This window comes from Centrocercus urophasianus, unplaced genomic scaffold (genome assembly GCF_019232065.1).
Source record: "Centrocercus urophasianus isolate 14NV4802_14NV808 unplaced genomic scaffold, USGS_Curo_1.0 seq_42, whole genome shotgun sequence".
Lineage (NCBI taxonomy): Eukaryota > Metazoa > Chordata > Aves > Galliformes > Phasianidae > Centrocercus > Centrocercus urophasianus.
The window spans coordinates 366732-391243 of NW_024885000.1; the positions used below are offsets into that span (position 1 = coordinate 366732).

The 24512-nt window shown below is 46.2% G+C and overlaps 1 protein-coding gene across 4 annotated transcripts in view; it reads left to right on the forward strand.

Moving 5' to 3' along the window:
* The window catches only part of USP49 (ubiquitin specific peptidase 49), a 23876-nt gene extending 185 nt beyond the window's left edge, over positions 1-23691 (forward strand). Inside the window, exons 2-9 of one of the 4 annotated variants that reach the window (XM_042833619.1) lie at positions 7095-7178; positions 12806-12990; positions 13985-14129; positions 15049-16459; positions 18198-18402; positions 20223-20331; positions 21041-21246; positions 23487-23691. In XM_042833619.1, coding sequence (XP_042689553.1) covers positions 15077-16459; positions 18198-18402; positions 20223-20331; positions 21041-21246; positions 23487-23677 — 2094 coding nt within the window. In that variant the 5' untranslated portion in view covers positions 7095-7178; positions 12806-12990; positions 13985-14129; positions 15049-15076 and the 3' untranslated portion in view covers positions 23678-23691. Of the gene's footprint in view, positions 1-7094; positions 7179-12805; positions 12991-13023; positions 13070-13984; positions 14130-15048; positions 16460-18197; positions 18403-20222; positions 20332-21040; positions 21247-23486 lie in introns of all 4 variants that reach the window. The other 3 variants (XM_042833616.1, XM_042833620.1, XM_042833618.1) reach the window with 3 other exon arrangements.
* Positions 23692-24512: the final 821 nt, after the last annotated feature.

Consider the following 24512-nt stretch of genomic DNA (forward strand, 5'->3'; position numbering starts at 1 on the left):
GGCGGCGCTGCGATCCGCTCGGCCCTTCGCGTGACGCCGAGCCGCGGGATCGCAAGGAGCCCGGGGAGTTCGGCTCCGGCCTGAGGGGGGCACCGTGCGGGGCCGGGCGGGACGCGAGCTCGAGGAGGAGCTGGCGGCGGTCAGACGGGTCGGTGCCGTTAAGGAGCCGGCGCTGCCCGGCGGCGGATTCGTCGCTCCGATGAGGGGAGATCGCGGGTGTTCGGGGCGCTCAGACACGGCGCTGCCAACGCTTGTTTTCCTCTCGTCCTTTTTCCCGTGGATGTGGGAGGCTTCACGTGAGAAAGGGGCTCTGAAAGTGGCGGCGATCCGGGGCTGGCACGGCCTTCGCTGTTGCGCAAGTTCTGTTTGTCCCCATGGATGCGCTTGATCCGGCGACAGCCGCACACGCGGTGCTTTACGGAGCGTTGAAATCAGGGTTGAATTCAGCTGTTGCGCATCCAGAGATCGCTGCTGAAGAGTGAAAGGTCGTTGCGGAGGTGCAGCGGCTCCGTCACGCACTGCGACGGAGAGAGCGGGCTGAGCGCCGCGTGCTGCGGGTCGGAGCGGCGATGCTGTGAGCCAAAGCACCGCGCTGTGAGCGGCTGCTGTGCGGCTGCACCGCGCTGTCAGTGAAGGAATGCTGCTGGGGAAACCGAGTCCCGCTCGGCTCGGGCCGGCCCCGCACTGCTCGCGGTGTGGAAGTGCGGAGCGCGGCTTCCTGCTCGCACCTCGGCCTCGTCTCTCATTTGGGGTTCACTTGCTTGTAGTTCTTCCCTGTGCACATCTGAGAGTTCACTGTTTCCTTCCTTGCTAAGATGCACTTAGTTGCTAATTGCTTTCTTTAAATGATCGCTCGGTTCTCAGCACTTAGACGAGCTGCACTTGTACACCAGCTGCACTTGTACTTTGGTGGTGGCAAAAGCGGTCTGTGTTACAGAATCCATCTTTCAAGATCTTATTTTAATCAGCCTCAGGGTTTCCTTTGGTAGTGTTGTGTCTGACCCCCTCCCTTCACCTCTCTCCTCTTCCCCCACTCTCCCCTTTGATATCCATTTCCACACTGAAATTTCTTAGCACTTCTGCTGGGACTCACGAAGTGAAGCGTAGCTGTGTGCTCACCATCAGAGGAGTTAACTGGTAGATTCAGGTGAGTCGGGAAATGGAGTTGCTTGAAAATTCAGCTTCTCTCTTACAAGACACACATGTGAGTTCTTTCACATGCGTGTTTGGTTTGAGGAAGTATGTGAAGGTTTCTGAAGCTGTCCTCAGTTCTGAGTCAAAGCAGAACTCAAGGCTTCTGCTTTCAAGTTGCTCATTAGGAAGGAACAGAGATGCTGAGATCGGTGGTTTGAAAACCTCACCTGTAGCGCCATACAGCGATTGAGATGGAATGGGAGAAAAAGGTAATGTATGAGTTCCATAGGAACAGCCAGCTTTGAGCTGCACTGCTTTATGTGCTGTGAAGGACACAGCTGACTGCTGAGAGTTCTGTATGAGAATTCTCACTGGTGGACGAGTGTGAAACTTCTGCTGCAGCATCGCTGTGCTTCTCACCTCGAGCGTTCCATCAAGGCTTTGGGTTGGGGTTCTGTGGATTGTTGTTGTTTTTGGTTTTTTTTTTCCCCACTGCGGGGAGTGAAACCTCCAGAGCTGCTGTTGTGTCAGCAGCGTGTTGTTAATTGCTGTGTGTGTGAACTCTCCACCTTCCCTGAGCGCTTCAGCACAACGAGCTGAGCTGTGCTGGGCAGCAGGAACCCCCACCTCTCTCTTCAGTGCAAGACCTTCCTCGTTAGCACGAAGCCCTTGATGAACAATTGTTCTGGAGCACGTGAGCTGCACTAAGCATTTTCAACGTATACATATTATTTAAATCAGAAATCAGTGTATTCCTAACATTCAGTGCATAAACCAGAACGTGCTGCGTGTTTCTTCCTGCTCGTGCGCCCTGCTGCTGCCGCTCTCCACTTCTGAGATCAAAGATGGCTCTGGTGATGCTGCGGAGCTGCACACAGCTTTGCCACCACTGAGTTATGGCCCCAGCATGCAGGCAGCAGCACAAACAGCCCCTTCACCAAGGGCTGAGGGAGAGGAGGCAGAAACCCACGCGGAGTTCTGTGAATGTCATCGAGAAGTAATTCCTCCGTGGTCTGAGCAAGTTTGTGGAGCGCCTGCAGCGAGTAATTCCTATCGCAGTACTGAGCACAATGCAGACTGAAGTGCTCTTTATTGCGCTGTTTTCCGCTGCTTTTGAAGGCTCTCCCCCTCCCCCCCCCATACTGTTGCAAAGTGATTTAGTACCATAGGTAGAAACAAAGAGAACTTGGCTGCTTTGTGCTAAATGTTGTTAATTAGCTGACAGTAATGAGCTGACATTAACTATTACACCTCCAGTGCATGACAAAGATGGGTTTGAGATCTCTGAGGAAGTGCCAGCAGTCTTGTTACGGAGCACCTTGGGTGGAAGCCGTGCTTCAGAAGGAAGCTCGCAAGGCAAGGTCCAGCAGTCGGGCTGCTCAAATATCACACCGTCCTTTTCAGAACCTCCCTGAGAAAGCAGCACAACGCGGGCAGCTGGTTGTGTCTCAGGCTCTTCCTCCCGCAGCGCACGCCTGCCCTCGTCCCTCGGCTTTGCTCTGTGGTTCAGCCGTGTGTTCAGGTGAAGAAGAGCGCTGAAATGTATGGATGCGAGGGCTCAAAGCTGGGACGAGTGCATCTGGAATGTATCTCGTGTAACACGTTGGTCGTGACAAATGTGTGGTCAACAAGAGGAGATGTGTTTTCAGTGTTTTCTAATTGAAATGCAAAAGGCCGCTTTAAGTAAGGAGAAAAAGCACATTTTCAGACACAGGAATTTCTACAGACCACTGCTAAATAACAGCTCCATCTCAGTCTTCAAAGGTTTCATTTATTACAGTACACCTCAGTGTGTAGCATGTATCACAAAACCTTTGACACCCCAGCCTCTAACCAAGTGTACTGGAAAAGAAGCTTTCTTTTTTTTGCTCTGTGTGAGCCCAGTGGTGGATTTGAAAGAATCAATTTAATGGAGAAAAGCTCCAGTTCATTGATGCTCTTTTCAGTCTTTTCAGTCAAACCATAGAAGATCAAGCCAAGAGTTATGGGCCGCAGCTGCATTCTTCCATTGAGACCTTCTATAGGACATCAGCTGAGCTGATGAAGAAATGGTGACCACAGCTATGTGCCCTTATTCACTCTGAAATGCAAATCCGTCCCCTTGATTGAGAAGCATTGCCTTGTAACCATATTTTCCCACTCGCTTTCAGTGGGCGGCTTGGATTTGGTTAAGAAATACTGTCCTGTAATTACATTCTGTCTCGCTCTCATGCTATGAAAAGCCTCTGAAGAGAATTTGAGGATTTGGTGAGGAAGAGGGATCTTTGCAGCCAGTCTTGGTGGGCGTGCAGATGGAGCAGTGCGTGGCTTTTAGCTGGAAATACTGACAGGGTATCTTAAGCAGGGCAGTCAGTGTTGGTTTGTGTTTCTGCACCGCTGCTGCTTTGATCCCCCGTTTCCTGGAAGAGAGCAGTGGCTCTGAGCTGTGCTCCATTCAGATGATGCACACTAGGTGTGCTTTCCTTTTATTCCAATTGCAAAACTGTACACTGGATGAAATCCTTTCCTTCTTGTGGTGGGGCCGGCTCCTCTCCTGGTGCTGAAGCTAACTTCTCCATCTCGCTTCAGAATGTCACCTTATGTTGCACATTCAGTGCATTCCGGCTGAATAACAAGTGCCTTGTATGCAGAGAATCACACAGATGTGTGGCTGACTTCTAACAGAAGCATTATCTGCAGAAATATTGAACTGTAGGCCATCAGAACAAGTGATTTGTTCATACATTGCACTTCAGCTTTGGTGTGAATGCTTCTTCCCCCCCTCTGTGTGCAGATCTGTGCAACTGTCACGTGAGGGCCTTGTGGCTTTTTTGGCTAATTAGGGGTTTGCTTTTATATTCACTGTGTGGTTTTTGTTGCGTGGCTCTGCAGTTGGCAGTGGGTGGTGGATTTTCTGGGTGGCAGTTCCAAGCACGGATCGGAGCAGCCCATGCGGGTGGATGCACAGCTGTGCAGGTGTGTGCTGGAGATGGGAAGCTGCAGCTCCTGATGAAGGGATGGTGGCTGGCTTGGGACGAGGGGCCTGATGATGAATAGCGAATCTTGGATGGTCTGCTCCTGAAAGAAAAAGAAAAGCTCATCACCTGGTGGGGACAGATTGGTGTCTGGCTTTGGGCAGGAAACGCAGCGCGCTCTGCTGTCTGTAACCTCAACATCCAAGTGCAGCACTGCACTCTCGCAGGAGTGATGCCTTCAGCTTTTCCTCCCAGTGACCTTCATTAGTACTTACCGGGTCACTTCCCTTTGCTTTCTCAGGGAAACTTTTTCCCTCCTCATTGCCCCTTCCCCTGCTGCTGTCTTGGAAACGCAGAAGGCAAAAGCGTCGCATGCACCGATGCGCCGAGCTGTCACCTGTGCCAATTAAATGGAAGTCATCACTAAATATCAGTCCAGGTGCATGGGAAGGCTGCTGCTGGCCTTCCGTGCTGCGTGGGGAGTGGGAGGAGGCCTGGTGGTGTGTCCCTGCACAGGTAGCACGGCTCACCACTGCTGCCCTGCTTTGTTGGTGTGCAGGGAAGCTGCTGGCTCACGGCACGGAGCTCTTGGGTGCTGCATGTGCAACGTTCTGTGTACAGATAAGCCCCACTTAACTACGTGCTCGCTGTGTTCAGCAGAGAGGAGCCGAAGCTCGTTGCTGCATGGAGCGCTTCGTTTCCAGGCTCTGTAGCATCGGCCGTGCCTTCTGCAGCTTGAGCAGTGTGCTGGGAACAAAAGCGCCGTGCTGAGCACAAAGAGCAGCTCGCTCTGGATAGCTGCTTCTCCCCGAGGAGAACAAAGTTTGGGGATTTTTATGTTTTTTTTTCTTTCTGTATGCGCTCGCACACAAACATGGAAAAAATGTGTTTTAATTGGGGTGTGGGGGGGTTTATTCTAGGCTTAAAGCAGTATGAATTATTTCAGGGGAAAAAAATCCACACAGAACCCTGCTGTTCTTTTAAAAAAGAAAAACCACCCAAAGAAATCAAACCAGCCAACTGTTTGTGTGCAGGGGTTGGGAGAAAGAGCCCTCAGCCTGTGTTTAATGATGTTTAATCATTCTTTCGAAAATACAAAGGAGGTACTAAAAGCTGTTCAGCTAAGCTTTAGAGAACTAATAGCTATAACTCAGATTCAGAAGTGATTTAGTTCCAGAGGTAAGTCTATAATCCTACCAGCCATGAGTTAATCTGTCATCAGACTAAGGCTGGAAGCAAATCTATTTAACTAAGAATAGTTAATTCACCTGAATGTGCGCCACGATGAGGACCCTTCTCCAGCCACGAATTCGTTGTTGACAGGGATGACGATAGCTGCTGTTTGTCAAAGGCAGACAGAAAAATATCATTTGGATTTTGTGGTGTGGAGTCTCTGAGCATTTCTGGTTCCTTTCGGATGCTGGAGAAATGAGCGAGTCCCCGAATGTGAGGGCTGGTCTCCTGGGTATTGGAAGGTTGGAAGGTTGCAGGAGCAGCTTTTTGAGGTGGTGATGTCCAAACCAAATCCACCTCTCCCTCTTTCCTTTTCTTCTTGTCCTTTCGTTGTTTCACCTCAAAACAAATTGATATGATGACCTCTGACCTCAGAGTGAGATAATTTACAAAGACAACAGATGCTGGCGAATTGGGCCTCAGCTGATCTTAAATTCTGTGAGAAGGCTGTCAGTCTAAGAGTTTGCAAATCAGGTTCCCTCGTTCTGCCGTGGGAGAACAGCAGTGCTGCTCCTCAGAATTGCCTCCCATAGGCAGCGCCTTCAGCCGGAGCAAGACTGGCAGCACACAGATGAGGCGCAATCCCATTAGGAAGGGGCACGAGAAGCTGGAAACCTTTCGTTATTTTGGTCTTGTTTTAACCTCTGTTCTTCAGATGTCTCCAAGTGGAGCCTCGCAAAACGTGGCTGTGGAACGCTGCGCTTCTATTTAATGCTCTTTGCCTATTCATTACGGCCGTGGAGATAATAAGCACAGCCTGCTGGGGCCGTCTTGTTCTTTATTGCTTCGGTAGATGGCACTGACATGCTCGTTTGAGTGATTGCTTTCTGTGTTGTATCAGCTGCGATGTTGTTTTAGATTAGTTAATAGTCTGTCCAAGATTTTGCCGAGATGAATATGAATTGGAATGGGGGAAGAACAGCAGAGGACTACCCATAACTTACAAGTGTTCACTGCCCGCTCTAATCCGTCTTTGTGTCCATCACAAAGAGATTCTCGCAGACTGTTAGCCTGCTTCTGAATGCCAGGGCCGCTCAGCTGAGCTCTGCTGCAGCCATCGGTTGGTGTGCGAGCGGAGCCAAGAGAATTCTGTGATGTGCAGGGGCTGTGAAGCTTCATCTCATACCTGTGACACAGTGCTTGGGTCTGCTTTGCTTTGTTGGAATTGGGTGTATTTTGCTACCAACAGCTGTCAGGTTTTGTGACAGACTGGGGAGCGGAGCAAGATGCACAGGTCAGAATGCAGCCTGTTCTGACCTTGTTAATAAAGCTCTTCGCCAGCGGTGGGAAATTGATTTTGCTGATACTGTTGTGAAGGCAGGCAGAATGTGGGGAGAATTTTCCCTATAGAAGGTTGAATGCAGTTCTGAAGCATTTTAAAAGTATGAAGTCTGAACTATTGCTGTCAGCCTCAACTCTGAATGTATTGCTTACATCAGAGCGGGACCAGTGTGATTTACACTGAGTATGACAAACGGTGTAAGAATATGGTATGAAAAACAGTGTATTAGGATTATGGTCCAAAGAAATAATGGCTTCTGCATCCTGAAAGCAAACAAAATGAAAGGGAGCAGCTTTTTTGGCTGCATCAAAGCAGGCTGTAATGAAAGGGAGTTCTGAGGTGGGGAAAGCGAGCACAGGAGAGAATGGCTGTTCATCTGTCTCCAGTGCTCCTGCTTTGTTAGGCCATGCTGAAAGGTATCGGTGCTTGCTTTGCTTACCTTGGACTTTTCAGGTATGCAGTTGTAACATTCCTTGTCCGCCTGTGTGCAGGTCCTGCCCTGTGGATACGGAAGCACGTGCTGTGCCCATCCGAGCAGCGTCACCGCGCGCCCGTCCTTGCTGAGCTGGTCAGTGGTAAGTGGAAAGCAGCAGGAGGTGCCAGCTCCAGGTTTGGGGTGGTGGGGTGTCAGAACTGAAGTCTGGATGGCCAAATAGTGAAAATCGGCGTAGCTTTCACTTGGCATCAGTGCTGCTGATTTTACATCAGTTACAGCTCTGTTTTGTTTCTTTTCCCCAGTTTTGACTTTTACTGCTTTTTACAGGAGTGATGTTCAGGGACAAACATGTACTAAACTTTAAACTGCTCTGCCGTGCTGCTCTGATGTTGTCAGCAATTAAGGCAATGGAATTAACTGTAAATTCATGGATTCCATGAAACTGGTTGCTTGGCTCATAAAGTGAGGTTATTATTCGATACTGGGCAGCTAGCATCTACCTTCAGAGTGTTCTAATGCAAAGCATTTTTTCACGTTTTATTCTGGAAATTCAACCTATGTGTCTTTGCTGCAGTTGCTTTGGGCTCACACAGATGTAACACGCAGTGGAACTGCTGGGCTGCCTCTTGCCCTTGTTGACTGTTTCACTAAGAGTAGAGGAAATATTGTGAATGGTTTTAATGCGGAACGCCTCTTTTATACGGTACATCCATCTCATGTTTCCCAGCTTACGAACACTTCAAAAAGCCAAACCAGAAGTAAAACCTGTGCAAAGAAAAGGGAAAGGAGGGATTTTATGTACTTCAGTAAACAAAGAAACATAGACTTCCAGAAAGCCACGAACTAAGAAGTGTATAGCATTTTGAGAATGCTCTTTAACATCCACAGGCATTGTATAGAAAGTTCCCAGACTTTCACAGAGCTGTAGGATGTGTATTTTTTCTTCCTATTTAGTTTAAGGTGATTGTAAAAAATAAATAGCTATCTTAAACCCGAGTTCAAGAGGTGATCCTACCAAGGAAAGCAGTAGGAGTGCTGGGGGCATTCCCTGAGATCTTAGTCACTTATTTTTGTTCATCTCTTGCACTTGGACATGAGGCAGTGCAAGTTTGGCTTAATAAGGACGTTTATATTTCATCTTTTCATATTTTCTTTTAAATGTTCATCTTTTAAATTTTAAAAGCTTTCACACCAACTTGTCTTGGCTGGGGAATTTCAGCAGCAGTGCAGATTGGCTAGTTCATAAGGAGGACTCTAAAATGCTTTGGGAACTGAAACAATTAGTCTTCTCTTTGCCTTCTTGTGATAATTTTCGAACTATAAATTGCCAGTTATGTTCCTAGTGAATGCTAAACTGTATTTAGTTGAAGGGAGTCTTCATTAGGAAGGAATGTAGATAGAAGGTATGCAGCTTTAAACTCTTAGCCTGCATACAGTGTGAATTACTGCTCTTTGAGGACACAGCATGCAGTCTTTTGTTTTAGTTACAAATTTCTTTTAGGAAAAGAGAGGGAGTTTTGCTAGCTGATATTTGTCAGCCAGCCTTCCTGGTGAAGGCAGTTCATACTGCAGCAGTGCTCTGTGTGTTCAGCAGCTCACTGAGCACAGCAGAACGTGGCAGCAAAGGAGTCAGGCTCTTGTGTCTGCGCAGGGCATTGCCTTGGTCAGGAGCAGGGCCCGAGGAGCACTGTTCTTGCTTTCACTCTCGATCAGCACAGGCGTGTTAACAGAACGCTTCAGTTTACATGAGGCTGTAGGTTGAAGAATGTTGGTCATGCTTAAAATAATCTGGGAGATGTTAAAACTTTTCCTAAATTCCTCAAAATTCCAGAGTTTTTGGGAAAAGAGAATGTTTTCTCACCGTTGCTCCTTTCCTGGGGAAGCTTTCAGTGCTGAATGGAACTCAGCCTTAACGATTTCTGTGACGAGCTTGGTGGTTAGGTGAGCAGATAGCACCTGAAGGAGTTGTGTGTATTGTGCTGCTGTTGGTGCTGGGGTGACAAGGGGCCAGCACAGATGGCTGCTGCTGCCTGCTGCTGGGCAGGCGCTGTGCCCGGTGTGCTGTGCTGCTCCTCATGTCTGTGCCTTGGAAGCTTTGAGATACGTGCATCTGCTTGCTGGTGCAAAATGTGAAGCACGTGGGTATCTTCAGGGCCGGTTATCCCCTGTAGTGAGGTGAGGATGACTGATTCCTGCATTACGGGCACACTGGAGCCCCAAGCCTTGGAAACATTAGGAGTGGAGTCGTGCAATGCGTCGTGGAGACTGTGCTCCTCGTTGTGCGCTTAACACCAGCTGTGGACCAAGGCCCACCAACCTGGGCTTCCCAAGGCCTGCAGAAATCACATTTACTCTCACTGAGGATGCCAGGGCAGGACATAGGATGTCCACACTCTCTGTAGTTCTGAGTGCAATGACTGAAGATCTTTGAAAACTGATTCCTGAGATTCTGGGTTGTAGCGTGCAAAAGATGAGACTGCTCGTGTCGCAGCTGGTCTGAGCCTCCCCTTGTCTGTCTGGCTCTAAGCTGTGTTTCATTCATGTATTCTCATTGCTTAACCTTCCTGTTCAAAGAAATGCTGTATACCTGATCCACATGTTCCTCGTGCTCTAGTTTTTTGTGTGTGTTTGTGTTAATTTGCCTGTAACTAACTTTAGTCTGTCATCTCAGCTGGAGGGAAGCACTCATTTTAGGATATGAAGCTGACAACTTTAAATAAAATGTGCTGAGTAATTGGGAAGAAGTTGGTAAAGCAACCTTTATTTTCAGTGGTACAGCTCTGCTCCTGGTATTAGGGCCAGCATCATAAAACAGGAAGCATTACTTTTGGAGCAGCCCTCACACATGGGTGGCTGTTGCCAGCAGAGGAATGGGGCTGTCGTGAGCAGGAAATTTTTTCATCATCCGAGCAGCTCAGATTACATGTTTTCATTAGACATCTGGTTGGATAATTGGTTCCTCACAAGTGGGTAGGTTAAAATAATCAGAGCAGTGAAGTTTTGAGTAGTTGCGTGCAATTTTTAGCTACCCGTTCTCCCTGCTATCTCCTTCTTTGCATTTGTGAGCTCTTGCAGCAGGCTCCAAGTTCTGCTCTAACGCTGTGTGTAGGAAGCTGTTTGCAGGCAGGGGTGACTGGAAGCTCCTTGCTTTTGCACCCAAGGTTTTTAAACCAATTTGACAAAACGCACTGTATTTGCACAGGATATCGAGGTTTGATGGAAACCAGGAGCACCTCAGGATGCTGTGCCTGAAGTGTTTTAGAACAAAACGAGATTCACATGAAGGCAAACGTGTTGTACTGAATGTGGTACTTACACCCATGGGCTGGTGAGATGCTGCTGTGCTTCACTTTTGCCCTTCCCAGGAGAGGAATGAAGGAATTTAAGAATCACTGAGCCTGAGCTTCTCACCTGTCTTTGAGAGGTGACTTCCAGATTGCAGTGAAGGATTTGGTGTCGGTGTTCCAGACTTGTGTTTATTCTGGATCCATTGGACAAATGGATGATGTGTCTGCTTTCCACAGCTGAGCACCTCACACCTTTCCTGACCCAAAACCTTTTTTGTTTCATGAGGGTTGATGTATGGAAAGAAAGTAGTGAACGTCAACAGATCTGTACAGATGTCTTGAATCAGTTTCCAAATGTGTAACAGTGGTACAAAGGAACGTAATGAAGTCATATGTTTTATCTTAACACTCCTTTAGTGTTAAAATTGGTTTTGCTGCATTTGATTATTAAAGTTCTGATGGGATCTTGCCTTAAGTTTTCCCAGGATTGAGCCACACAGGTAAAGAAAGCAGAGGCTGACTTTGTGCTTAAGGACTGGAAGTCATTTGCAAAGTGAGAATTTTTCAGGCTATCTCTAGAACATTCCTGGGAGGCTGGGAAGAGCTGCTTGGTTGTATGCAATTAAATTTTTCCTGCTGCCCTTTTTCTCCATCCCATATTCGGGAAAGAAAAGGTTCAAGAAGGGCAGGAAAGGTCCACTAGATAGCTTTATTTAAAATTAGATAAATTTGATGGAAGAAATTGCAAAACCAAGATATAAACCCAATGTATTGTAACTACCAGGAGAAGATTTTGTGTTTGTTGTATCCAAGACCTTAAAATGCAGGGAGCTGATTCTCCATCACCAACCTGGTTACTCGTGCCTCATGCTAGAGGCTCACAGCAGCCTCAGGATCATAGAATCCTAAAGTCATAGAATTGCTCAGGTTGGGAAAGACCTTAAAGATCGTTGAGTCCGGCCACGACCCAGCCGTACAGCCCTGTGAAATGTCTTCAGTGCCTCCAATATTCTCAGGCTTTCCCCCCACCTTGTGCAACAGCATGCAGGTTCTAACTCATCTTCCTGCTTTCGTCTCATCATAGCTTTTTAATTTCCCCTGCCAGTGTGTTGTCTTTATTCTCTCTGGTAGGTTGTGGCATGCAGTTTGTTTACCTACATAAAGCAGAGGAACAAATGCAGCCCTTAATTTGCCCTTAATTGACTGCGTGTGCCTTTCGCTGACTTACTCAGCGATCTGTTGGCATGTTGGCAAGGCTCACCCTTCAGACTGCCTGCTGCTAGCACGTGTTGCACAGCACCACAGAGCCAACTTCATTTATTTTTTTGCTTTCGTTGGAGGGGTCAAGAAAAGGGAATCAGGTAACATGAAGAAATCCTGAGCTGAGGAGCCTGGTGGAGGCTGAGCTCACACAGCAGCCAGGTGCACTCACTGCGAGCCCCGGGTGGATGCTGGGGCAGCTTTGGTGTTAAACCCACACTGACTAGAAACCAGAGATGTTCCCTGGGGGCTGTCCTAGGAGTGGGAGTTGAAAAGATGTGTAATGTAAGTCGTCTGCGCCGAGTCACACCGTGCAGCCTGCGGGGAAGTCCTGTGTATGTGTGCTGTTTGCTCACAGGGCCGAGGTTTGCAAGGGAAGCATCCTTAGATGCCTAAAGAGAAGGAGGTGTGGAATATCGTGTGATAGGAGAGGTGTTTTTGTCCTGAGAGAGACTGAATTGAGGCACTGCAAAGCTGCTTTGTTAACTGAAAAAGTTGTTAAAATATCTGTCCTTTTCAAACAGACCTCAATGGCCCACACAGGAAAAGCAAAAGCTGTTGACAAAAGGCTGTAATTCATACACCACAGCCTCCTTCATTGTTAAACATGGTTCTTTAATGCACTGTATCTGGTGTGTGATTGATTTCCTTGTAGCCTGTTACCCAGCTGAAACCAGCAGCATATCTGCCTTTTTGGTGGTTTTTTTCCCTTGGAAATTGAGAATAAACGCAGCACTCTTTGAAAATACTGAGTGCTGAGACCTTGCGGAGCTGCTGAGTGTCTGTGCTGGGCAGCTGCTTCATCAGTCTCTAGAAAACAGCATTCAGAAAGCCCATTTTTTCTTTCCTGGTAGAAAAACTGGATATGCTGGTGAGACTCAAGGGTTAAATTCCCAACACTGTCGCATATGGCAGTGAGCAGAATCACAGATGTTGATGATACAACATAATTAGTATTCTTTTATGTAAATGAAGGCTGTCAATGTTACCATAGTGTCTATACTCTTTCAAGCTGGAATCTATGCGATGCCACTTGGTCTCTCCAAGCCTAGACAGGATTATTCCACAATTTTCTATCAGGACTTGAGCGGAAAAATAAAGAAGAGGGAAAGGAGGGAAGAAGAGGAGAGAAAGGTGAGAAGGAACGCCTCCAGTTTGGAAGGAGGAGACCAAAGCTGCGCTTTTGTTTACTGTAGGATTCTCAGAAGTGTCTTTGCAGGTCCTGGAATTTGTGAGAGAATGAACACAGTCCAAGTGAGAGCTGCAGCCAGTCTTGGAGCTGCTTTGGAGGGACATTGGAGTGGTTCGGGCACTGCAGAGTCACCGCGTTGGGATTGATTCTGAAGTGGCCGCTTGTGCTTTAATCTGAAGTAGAGGAGAGTTGAAGAATAAAAGGCCTTTGTGGTACATAGTTTTATTTGTCTTTTTCTTTAACAGATTTCGTCTTTAGCAGCAGCATCACTGGAAAAAGACTGCAATTGAGGTAAATGTGCATCATTTTAGGTCCGCTAAAATAAGTTGTCTTAGCCTGGTCAGACAGATTTTCTATATACGTTTGCAGGCAATTGTTAAATATTTATTCCATGGCTTTCAGAAAGTGTGCTCTTTCCTTCGTTATATTAAACCCTGTTCCTCAGAAAGTGTTCTGTTTTTCTTAAACTAAGCATTCTCTCCACCAGATCTGACACCATCTGTGACATCTGTAACCACCTTGTGTTTGTTATTGCTGTCCCTCCTCTCAGTACTGTGCATATTGCAGTTCTGTAGCCGCAGAGACATAAGCAAGCTAATTTAGTCTCTCTTGGATTATTACAACAGATACTTTATTTTCCCAATCTTTTTTGCAAACTGCAGGTTTTTCCAATCTTTCTTTCCCGTGTAGTTCTTATTCTGTTGCAGTTCATTCTTGAAAACCATTCGTTACTTCATTTTTGGTTTTGTTTGAAAAATTATCCAGAAATGAAATTTAATTCAGGAAAGATTCCCCCCACGCTGCTCTCCTCCCCCCTACTTTCACAAAGTCACCAAAGCAGCCAAAATTGAAGCCATCGCAGGAGATGCACGTTTTTGCTCCATGTTTTTGCTCAGATTTTTGTGCTGCCATATGTTGGGTCACCCACTACAAAAGGCTGACGACGAAGAGGCTACATGTGATCAGCAGATTTGTGGATGATCAGAAACTAAAACAGAAAAACGGAATTCCTGAGGGTCTCTTCCATGTGAAATTTCTTAACGTCTGCATGCCTGGGTTCCTAAGCGCGCTCGTGCTTGGACTTCCAGATAACTCTGTTCTCTGGGATAAACGTGTTCTCTGTAGCTGAGGGGATTAATTCTGTTCAAAGCAACCTTGCTGGCTTTCATAGTTTATGTGCATCACGAGAATATTCTCTCTCTCTAGGGCTTTGAAGCTGCGCTTCCTTAGGATGAAGACTTAAGTAGTAATTAAATTCTCGAAGAACCGCCAAGACTCCTTTGAATGAAATGGGGATGTTCCAGGCTCTGAGCATTGCGTTGCAGAGGAAGGAATGTTTCAACGTGACTCAGTGAGTACTGCGTGTCAGCGGCTGGGGCTGGGTGCTGCTGTGGTGCTCCCATCTCTCTGGGTTGTGTTGGGATGTCGGGCTGCACAAAGTGCCGTGGTGCTGCCAGCTGTGCTTTGGTGTTCTGCCTGTGCTCCTTGCACAGCTGAATCTCTCCTATAAAACACACGGGACAAGGACTGAAAGCTTTTTCACACTACAGTTATGATTGTAATACCCAGTTTGGAATTCTCTTCTGTTACAATATATTAATTTAGAGAATCAGCTTTTTTGTTTGTCTGTTCATCACACATGTACAGGTGCAGTCATTCCGTTAGGTTTACTGTAACAAGTTGTTACATATTTCATTTCTTCCCTGTGCTTTTTTTTTTAAAACATTAGAACATTTGGGGAAGTGAGGGGAAGTTGGAGACCTCAGGTAGAATGTAGAGCTGTGGGTTGCGTATAGATTGGTTCTGGTTATGGCAATTGTCTGATATTTTCATGGCTTCTGTGGAAAGCTGGAACCCTTATCTGGTTCCTGATGACATGCATTCGAATTCCAAATTCATTTCATACGTATCAATTTCCAGAGGGCAGCTAAAGATCAAATGTATGTGTGGACTGAATTAATCTTTTTCTCTCTGGAAAAACCCCCACAGTTTGGGTAGGGCATGCTGGCAGCTGTCTGGGCCATCCTTAGCACACAGTTAGACAGTTTGATTCTGTACGGTTTGTCAGTCCAGTATTTTTTGCTGGTAATGAAAACTGCATTTAAAGAAATTGTGCGTGAAAATAATGTAGTTGGCCGAAGGAAAACTGTGAATGGAATAACACAGCACCTGTATTTTTGTAGGTCTTTACATCTAGTACAAAAGAGATCATTTTAGATGTGTACTGGCTCAGAGATTTTTTTATTTTTTATCTTTTTTTGCCTTACAAGGTCAAAGCAGCGAAGACTTTTGTAAGAGATGGATAGATGCAAACATGTTGGGCGGCTACGACTCGCCCAGGACCATTCTATCCTGAACCCACAGAAGTGGCACTGCGTGGACTGCCAGACAACTGAATCAATCTGGGCTTGTCTGAAATGCTCCCATGTAGCCTGTGGGAGGTACATGGAGGAGCATGCACTAAAACACTTTGAAGAAACCAGACATCCATTGGCAATGGAAGTGAACGATCTGTATGTATTTTGTTACCTTTGTGAAGATTATGTCTTGAATGATAACCCGGAGGGTGACTTGAAATTGCTGAGAAGTTCCCTGTCAGCGATTAAAAGTCAAAAACATGATCCATCAACGAGAAGCGGGAGGACGCTGCGATCCATGACTTTGGGAGAGGACGTGTGCAGCCATCAGAGGAGCCCTCAGGGACAATCTCAGATGCTTACAGCTCTCTGGCACAGGCGCCAGTCTTTGCTTGCCAAGGCACTGCGGACCTGGTTTGGTAAGAGCTCCAGAGGCCAGCTGAAGTTACAGCAAAAGAAGCAGATGGAGGAGTTGGAGAAGAAGAAGGAGGCGGCGAGGCGGCGACGGCAGGAGATGAAGAGACAGCTTCTGGAGGAGCTGGCAAACACTCCTCCGAGGAAGAGTGCGAGGCTGCTGTCGCACGTGCACAGAGAGAACTTGATTCCAAGGAAATTCAGGGAGGTGGCGACCGCTTCCCCTACCTCAAGGCAGATGCAGAGCAGCAGATTGAATCAGTTTTATTCCATCCGGCGTAAGCATCTGATGACTCCCGGGGTGACGGGTCTGAGGAACCTGGGAAACACATGTTACATGAACTCTATTCTGCAAGTGCTGAGCCACCTCCAGAAATTTAGAGAATGTTTTTTGACACTTGATCTCTGTGAAACGGAAGAACTCTTGGCCAAAACTGTGAACGGGAAGTCTAGGTTGCCTGGCAGATTGGCAAATGGATCTGCTGCTAATGAGTCAGGGAGGACTGACAAAGTGGGATCATACGGCACGCAGAGCTTGCCAGCTGGCTTAAATGGCAGCTCCTCAATAAGCAGGAGTTTAGAACTAATACAACCCAAGGAACCGCGTTCCAAGCACATCTCCCTCTGTCACGAATTGCACACCCTCTTCAGAGTGATGTGGTCTGGCAAGTGGGCCCTTGTGTCCCCGTTTGCCATGCTGCACTCTGTGTGGAGTCTGATCCCGGCGTTCCGAGGTTACGATCAGCAGGACGCTCAGGAATTCCTATGCGAGCTGTTGGATAAAGTGCAGCAGGAGCTGGAGTCGGAAGGAACGAAGCGCAGGATCCTCATCCCTTTCTCGCAGAGGAAGCTCACCAAGCAGGTCCTCAAGGTGGTGAACACCATTTTTCACGGGCAGTTGCTCAGTCAGGTACGCACCTGGTTTTGCACAGAAATCAGTTGGAGTGGTTAGCACCAAGAAGCAAAGGTTTCGTTTCTTCGGAAACCACCAAATACTGAGAGGAATTGATTGGGAGTGCCTCCTGAGAATGAAAACTGCTTAATTGCTGTGCAGGTTCTCAGGGTTTTGATGCTTTTCACATCTGTTGTTAATTTAGTGCCACTTGGGGATGACATCTGCTCTGGTATGGAAGTTCTGAGCTCTTAGTTTTAAGTTTATTGTGTTTTTAAAGTATCTTTGTAATTTTTATCTCTTTGCTTTTGTTTCTGTGGCTACAAAGAATATGATGAAGGACAGAGGGCAGTCATCCTATGCTCTGAAGAAGAAGCTATTCATGACAGTTTTTCTTTGCAGGCATTTGAATGTCATCTTGAGATACTGAGTGTGCTTAACATACACTTCTGCAGCAGATGATTGCACCCGCGCTGTCAAACTGCTTGATCTCTTATTCCTGTGCCATTGCCCTGTCTGAAACACATTGTGCCCACAAGGCTGACCCTCAAGCACAGTGTGTGTGAACATCCTCAGCTACTTTTGCTTTTCAAGGGAAATGAATGTGTACATAACTTGATGCTCCAGGGCCTGCAGGGTCGGACCACAAGGCGCCCTGTGTAGGTGTGATCTCATTCGTATTTGTGCAGTTTTCCTAGTGCCAGTCTTACTAAGCTTACCACTCAGAAGAACTCCTAAGTGCACATTAAATATTAAATAGAAAAGGTGTATTTTTCAAGTTAAAGCTTTTGTTTTTTTTGGGGAAAGAATGCTTGAAGTCGTGCTTCATCTGAGTCATCTTTGCATTGCATGAAATTCTTGTGTGCTTCTTAACCAATCATTCTTTATTCAGCCCTGTCTCTTGGCTGGAGTTGTGTTGTGCCCAAGGTCAGTGTTTCTAGTTAACTGTGGGAAGATGTTCACAAATCATGTAATTTATCTGTTATTATTTACAGTGCTGTAAATAACTGGACAAGCTGTTTATTCAGCGTAACTTGTATACAGAGACTGGGTTTAATTTTAACCCCTCTAAGACTTCCTTATCCACAGTGACTTGCAGTCACTGGTGCCTTCAGTGGATGGAGTTGGCTGGAGAGCCAGGGCCAGGCTGGAAGCTGACTTCCTGGTGGATGATTTCCATAAGAATGCAAAGTCTGAATCTGCTTTCTGGTTTCGTTACCTCTTCGTTTTCTCACTTGTTGCCTCTCAGTTTAGTTGAGAACGTTTCTCCTGTTCTCACTAACAGTACCCCAGGATGATGTGAGAAAACAAGTGCTTTTGAAGTTTGTCTTTTTGTGCTCCAGTCATGAATAGTTTTTGCATGGTTAGCAGATGAAATGTGCAAGGAAAATAGAGAAACAGTGGGAGGAAGTGGCACGATAAATGCTAACGTTTATTGGTTGCAATTCCAAACTGCTTATTGCCAGCTGTGAGGAAACCTCATGCCTGTAATGTTCTTCCTCTGAACACCATGCAGGTGAATATTGTCTCCATTTTTGGAGATCTGAGGGAAGTAGTTTAACTTACTTGCTCAGGATAGGTTTAGCTTTCAAACTGGAAGCAAGCAGCATTTCCCTTGACCGACTGAGTGTTTGTGTGTCTGTGGAAACACACTGCCTTCTGGGCACGATGGTGCTGTTGAGGTGTGAGTGTAAATGCCTGTCTGCAAGTGTCCATGTGCATAACTTCATCTGTGTGTAAACATTTTAATTCCCAGGTCACCTGTATAACATGCAACTACAAATCCAACACCGTTGAGCCCTTTTGGGATCTTTCCCTGGAGTTTCCTGAGCGCTATCACTCTATTGAGAAGGGGATTATCCCTGTTAACCAGGCAGAGTGCATGCTGACGGAAATGTTGGCCAAGTTCACAGAAACTGAAGCTCTGGAAGGGAGGATATATGCGTGTGACCAATGCAACAGTAAGTCCAGAGCTGCTGCTGGCTTTGCCAGTTAGAAGCACTGTGTTTTCCAAGTGAGAGATTTCTATTGTGTTCTCAAGACAAAACGTACATGTCGTAACCAGTACATATATTGCTGTTCATGCTGTTTTGTATCTTCCTGCTGGTGGCTTCTGCTGCTCCTTCAGGAATCAGTTTGGAACCAAAAAGTCATTCTTCTGTTGTCTCTGCTACTGAGCAGTGCGATTTACCAAGGATTTAATGCAGCTCTGCTTAGAGCTGCTCTCACTCTGTGTGTTGGAAGGAAGGCAACTGCAAGAGTTTGGATGCAGAAGGGTTGGACTTAAGGACAGAAAGGGGCCATTATACTGTACGTTTTTCACATCTGTGTGGCAGGAAAGCTGTTGTAACAAGTTTTCTGTATGTCATCTGTTCCCTCATGTCACTTAACCAGAAATCACAACTGTGGATTTCTCACATCTGCCACCAGGTTAGTTTTTCTATCTCTCTATTGGCGTTTGGACAAAAAGCAATGAACTGACATTATTATGGAAGGTTCAGGTTATTGTATTGTCTGTTATTTGAATGCATGTATTTTGCTGCTCTCAGCTGGAAGATTATTTCTGCTTTCCTGCATAGGTCTGACTGTAAGATTACAGAATCACAGAATTGTAGGGGTTGGAAGGGACCTCCAGAGATCATCGAGTCCAACCCCCCGCCAAAGCAGTTCCCTACACCAAGATCATTACATGAAAATAGTTTTACCCCTGTGTTTAATCATGTAGCTCAGCTACTCTGATAAGCTGGATTTGAAATTTTTGTGTGTAGGTATTTATGGCAAATATTCCTCCTCTTGTGTGGAAAATCCCAGTAATTCAACTTACATGGCAACTAAGCAGCTGAAGCAGCAAGCATTCATAGAAATCTTTTTGCTATCAGTGTGTGAATCTGCTCTTGAGCGTATTCCCAAAATGTTAGGGAGTAACCATTCTCTTAGCTGTTCTGAAAGCCAAATACAGCTCAGATTCACAAGTAATGTTTGCAGAGTGTCAGCACGGACGAGTGCAGCTTTTACCTTAACTCAGTTTCCTGTGGTTCTTTGTGAACACCAGAGTTAAATGGCTGCAGAAATACTAACCAGCTAAAAAAAAAAAGAAAAAAAAAAAGGCAGAGGCAGACAGCCTGCATCTGAGTGCCAAAAACTACTGGGGGCACTGCCTGTCAGATGAGATAGAGGAGGAGCAACCATCTGTTCCAACCTGGTGCGGTGAGATGTAGAAGTCTAATTAGCAGGTACATTTCTTATTGGAAGCACTGACAGCCACCTGTCTTCCTCATGGTGCAGTCGTATGTTTGGTGTACTGGAAAGAGTGATCACTGGGAAGAGAAACCTTTCTTCCCTCTTCTGTTTCTGTTTAGCAGTTCCTTTTCCTTTGTGAGCAGTCAGAACTCCTGGAAGTCGAACCTTGCTGGAAGCATTTTTCCTCTGACTTGGATTAATATCTTAGAGCCATCTTGTGATGGCCTGGTAAATGGATCAAAGTAGTACTTTAAAGAATACAGTGTCAAGGGCTGTGTTTTGAATGCTGTTCACCTGTTGAAATTGCTGCAGCCCTGGGTGCCATTGGCCTGGCTTCCCCTAAATGCTTTGGTGCACTTCTTAGAGCAACAAGTCAGCACAAACAGCTCAGGGTTTGATATCTGATTGTGTGATTATCAGCATCACAAGAGGAAAAAAAAAAAAAGAAAAAAGCTTTAGATATTTTCAAGCATGGCTTCCATTAAAAATAACAATAATGACACCTTAACAATCTTTGCTGTGATTTTTTTTTTTCCCATAGGCAAACGACGAAAGTCTTCTCCCAAGCCTCTTGTTCTGAGTGAAGCTAAGAAGCAGTTGATGATCTACAGACTACCTCAGGTCCTCCGGCTGCACCTTAAAAGATTCAGGTGAGTGGGGCAGTGCAGGGAGCTGCCAGGCACGCAGCTGCTGTCTTGTGGGAGAGAAGTGGTCAGCGTGGCCTCTTAGCTTCCCTGACCTTCTGAGCAGTGTGTGCTTATAAATGTTTTACCCAGCCCAGCTGTGTGATGCACACTGAGTAACACCAATGTTAAAAGCTGATGTTTGTCACATGCTTTCATGCGGTGCAGCGCGTTGTGAATTGTGCTCAGCAAATCTGTCTGGTCTTGCAAACAGCTTGAAGCAGTGGCTGTGAGGCAGGTGAACTGATCTGCTGAGTGAAAGATGGGATGAATTTTACTGCCTGTATCAGCTCTTTATCTATTGAATTAAGACTTAAACACAGTTGAAAATACGAAGTTTCTAAAATGTTAGTGTAGGTAATTATGAGATGTGAGGGTTTTATATTTGTATAATGGTGCTTGACCTTTACATTAGATGTTCTGTTTTCTTGAAATTGGCTGTTATAAATCTAAAGCATACCTTCAGCTAATAAGCATCAGGGACAGAAGCAGTTTTATGCCAAAGATGACTGCAGTAGATGTTGAAGTGACAGCAGATGAAAAAGTTGTGGTGCCTACTTGAAGGAAAACTCCTCAAACTGTGCTGCAGTGCTCCTGAGTTCGTCTTCCATTCCTGCAGCCCTCTGCCACTGCCAAGAAAGATTCAGAGGCTTTGATGATGCTCTTGTGTTTGCAGGTGGTCTGAACGCAATCACCGTGAGAAGATTGGGGTCCATGTCCTCTTTGACCAGGTACTAAACATGGAACCTTACTGCTGCAGGGACTCTCTCTCCTCTCTTGACAAAGAGACCTTTGTCTATGACCTCTCCGCTGTGGTGATGCATCATGGTAAAGGGTTTGGCTCAGGACACTACACAGCATATTGCTACAACACAGAGGGAGGTGCGTGTGCCTTATTACAGGGAAACAAATTCAAGAAATCTGTGTTTTATTCCATAGATGTAGTGTATTGTAAAGCTTCATATCAAGGTTGTTTAGAAACAAGTTTCCTGACACTCAGTAGTTTGTTTCCCAGCATGTATTACTGGTAGCACGTTTTCTTTTTTTTTTTTTTTAATGGTGTGTGTGTAAAGAGCACAGATTGCTGCTCTTTGCTGTGCGGCGCTTTGGGATGCCTTTTATTGCTCACTGTTAACAGCATGAATGCTTCATTTTCTCACGGGATGTAACTCTGTGAAGCTAATCCAGCTGGGTCTTTTCTCAGCATCCTTGGGATGGTGAGATAAACAGAAAGTGTTTTGAAACTGGACAGGAACTATTCATGAATGACATCCTCAGGGTTTTTGTGAATTTCCAGCAGTCTCTTTCTTCAACTGAATCAGCATTGTTTCTGCCTTTTAACTGATGGAGAAAGAGGTACAAATTGGCTTTCTCCAGGGAATTCTTATTTTCCTTATTGAGTTTTGGGGCCATCATGTGAAATTGGTTAGATTATCATTTGATATTTGTCAACCATGTTAACAGCACAGAAATGGTAAAATGTTTTCCGTATTAGAAACTCTTTCTGAAAGCTTCGTTAGGGGAAAAGGCAGAGGTGCCTTTTCTCCTACATAACCCTTTTTCTCTGGGATGTCTGCTATGAACAATTCCAGAATGCAATTGGAAATGATTGAGTCCTGAAGGAACTGGCTGATGCAGTCACCAAGCCACTCGTAATGATATCCGAAGTCCTGGTGATCAGGCAGAGGTCCCTGGTGACTGGAAAAAAGGCAGAATAGCACTCATTTTTTAAGAAGAGTAGAAAGGACCCAGGGAAAAAGCACCTTGTCTGCCTCCCCTCAGTGCCAGAGGAGACCGTGGAGCAAATCCTCCTGGAAGCTATGCTCAGGCCCATAAAAGAGAGGGAGGTGCTGTGGGATAACCAACATGGCTTCCCCAAGGGCAGGTCCAGCCTGACCAACCTTGTCGCTTTCTACAGTGGTGTAACTGCAGCAGTGGACAGGGCAAGAACCTCTGATACCCTCTGTCTGGACTCCAGAAAGGCCTTTGACATCGTCCCCACGACATCCTTCTCTCCAAATTGGGAAGATATGATGGGTGGACCATTTAATGGAAGTGGTTATGGGATTGTACGTAGAGAGTGGTGGTCAGTGGCTCAGTGTCCAGAGGGAGATCAGTGATGAGTGGTGTCAGGGGTTGGTACTGGGACCAGTGCTCTTTAACATCTTCATCAGTGACATCAACAGTGGGATGGAATGCGGCCTTAGGAAGTTTGCAGATGGCATCAAACTGTGTGTGGTGAGGTCACACACCCGAAGGATGGGATACCATCAAAGAGACCCAGACAGGCTGAGCAGTGGGCCCAGGAGAACCTCATGGGTTCAGCAAAGCCAAGTGTGAGGTCTGCACCTGGATTGTGGCAGCCTGCACTCAGTACAAGCTGGAGGCATGAGGATGGAGCACAGCCCTGCCAGAAAGGACCTGGGGGTGCTGGTGGGTAGCAGCTGGGCATGAGCCAGCACTGTGCCCTCACAGCACAGAAAGCCAACCGTATCCTGGGTGCATCCAAAGCAGTGCTGCCAGCAGGGCCATGGAGGGGATCTGCCCTTCTGCTCTGCGCTGAGACCTCACCTGGAGCGCTGCATCCAGACGGGGAGTCCTGAGCACAGGAGGGATGTGGAGCTGTTGGAGCACATCACAGGAGGGCCACAGAAGTGATCCCAGGGATGGGACACTGCCCTGCAAGGACAGGCTGAGAGCTGGGGCTGTGCAGCATGGAGAAAAGAAGGCTGTGGGGAGATCTGAGAGTGGCCTTCGGTATCTAAAGTGGGGGTTAATAAGAAAGAAGGCTTTGTAGCAGGGTCTGTGTGATAGGACAAGGGGAAATAGTTTCAAACTGAAAAAGGGGAGATTTATATTGGGCATAAGGAAGTAGTTTTCTACAGTAAGAGCAGCGAGGCATTGGAACAGGCTGTCCAGAGAAGTGGTGGATGCCCCATCCTTGGCGGCATCTGAAGTTAGGCCTGACCAGGCTCTGGGCGTCCTTACTGAGCAGCAGGTGTTCCTGTTCATGGCAAGGGAGTTGGACTGGGTGATCTTTAATGGTCCCTTCCAACTCAGAAGATGCTATGGGTCTCTGATGCCTCCTCTAGTAATGTCTTCTTTCTCACTTTGATTCCTAGGTTTTTGGGTCCACTGCAATGACTCCAAACTGAATGTATGCAGCGTGGAGGAGGTGTGCAAAACCCAGGCCTACATTCTTTTTTACACTCAAAGAACCGTGCAGGACAAAGCAAGAATCTCAGAAGAACAACTCCAAGCTCAGGTGCTGTCCAAAAATACTGATAAAGACAGAAGACTGACATTCCCATGATGGGAAACTATGACTCAATTAATGGTCTCTTGTTTGTTTGTTTTTGTTTTTTAAACCATTGGTGTTCACATCTTTCCTCTCTGTAGGGAAAAGGGCTGGCTGCAGGAAGGGGATCAGGTTGTGGTGCTGTTTGCCCAGGTTTGGAGAAATGTATCAAGCTGTGCAGTTCTCATATGTAAGACTGTAGTCAGAAACTTGTTTTTTAAACAAGGTTGTTGAATTACTCAAAGCAAAGAGTTTGATGCTTCGTATCGTTAGTCTCATATTAAAATGGAATTGAGTAAGGCATATAAGAAATGAGCACAACCAAGAAATAGCAGCATTCAGCTGGTATCACAAAACCTTCAGATCGTCGTAGTGCTGATAAACCTCCAGAAGGAGCAGGTTTAGTACCTTCCTTTAACTGTCGTTAGGATTTCCACCCGGTATTTCTTTTATGGCTGTTGAATAGTTGGAGCTGGCTGCCCTAAAAGCCTTTCTTGCTGAAGAAGTGTTTGACATTCATCAGCAAGAAGAACGGTTGCCCAGCCCTCAGCTATCTGTGGTACCGATTTCTTTGCCCTCAGATAAAGGCAAACAAATGGCTGGCAATTTCTTTCAATAGGTCTTTTTCTCAGTGTTACTGGGACTTTATGCACACTTCATAGTCTGCTCTCTAGGCTGAACTGAACTGGCAGCTAAATTTGCTAGGAATGTAATTCTGGAAACAGTTCTGCTCTGGAGAGTGTTTTTTGTTTTATTTTTTAAAACAAATAAAAAAAAACAAACACCTTGTAATAAAACAAGAACGTACCTGTGTGATCAGAGTCACATCTGTTTGCACTGGCAGCAAAAA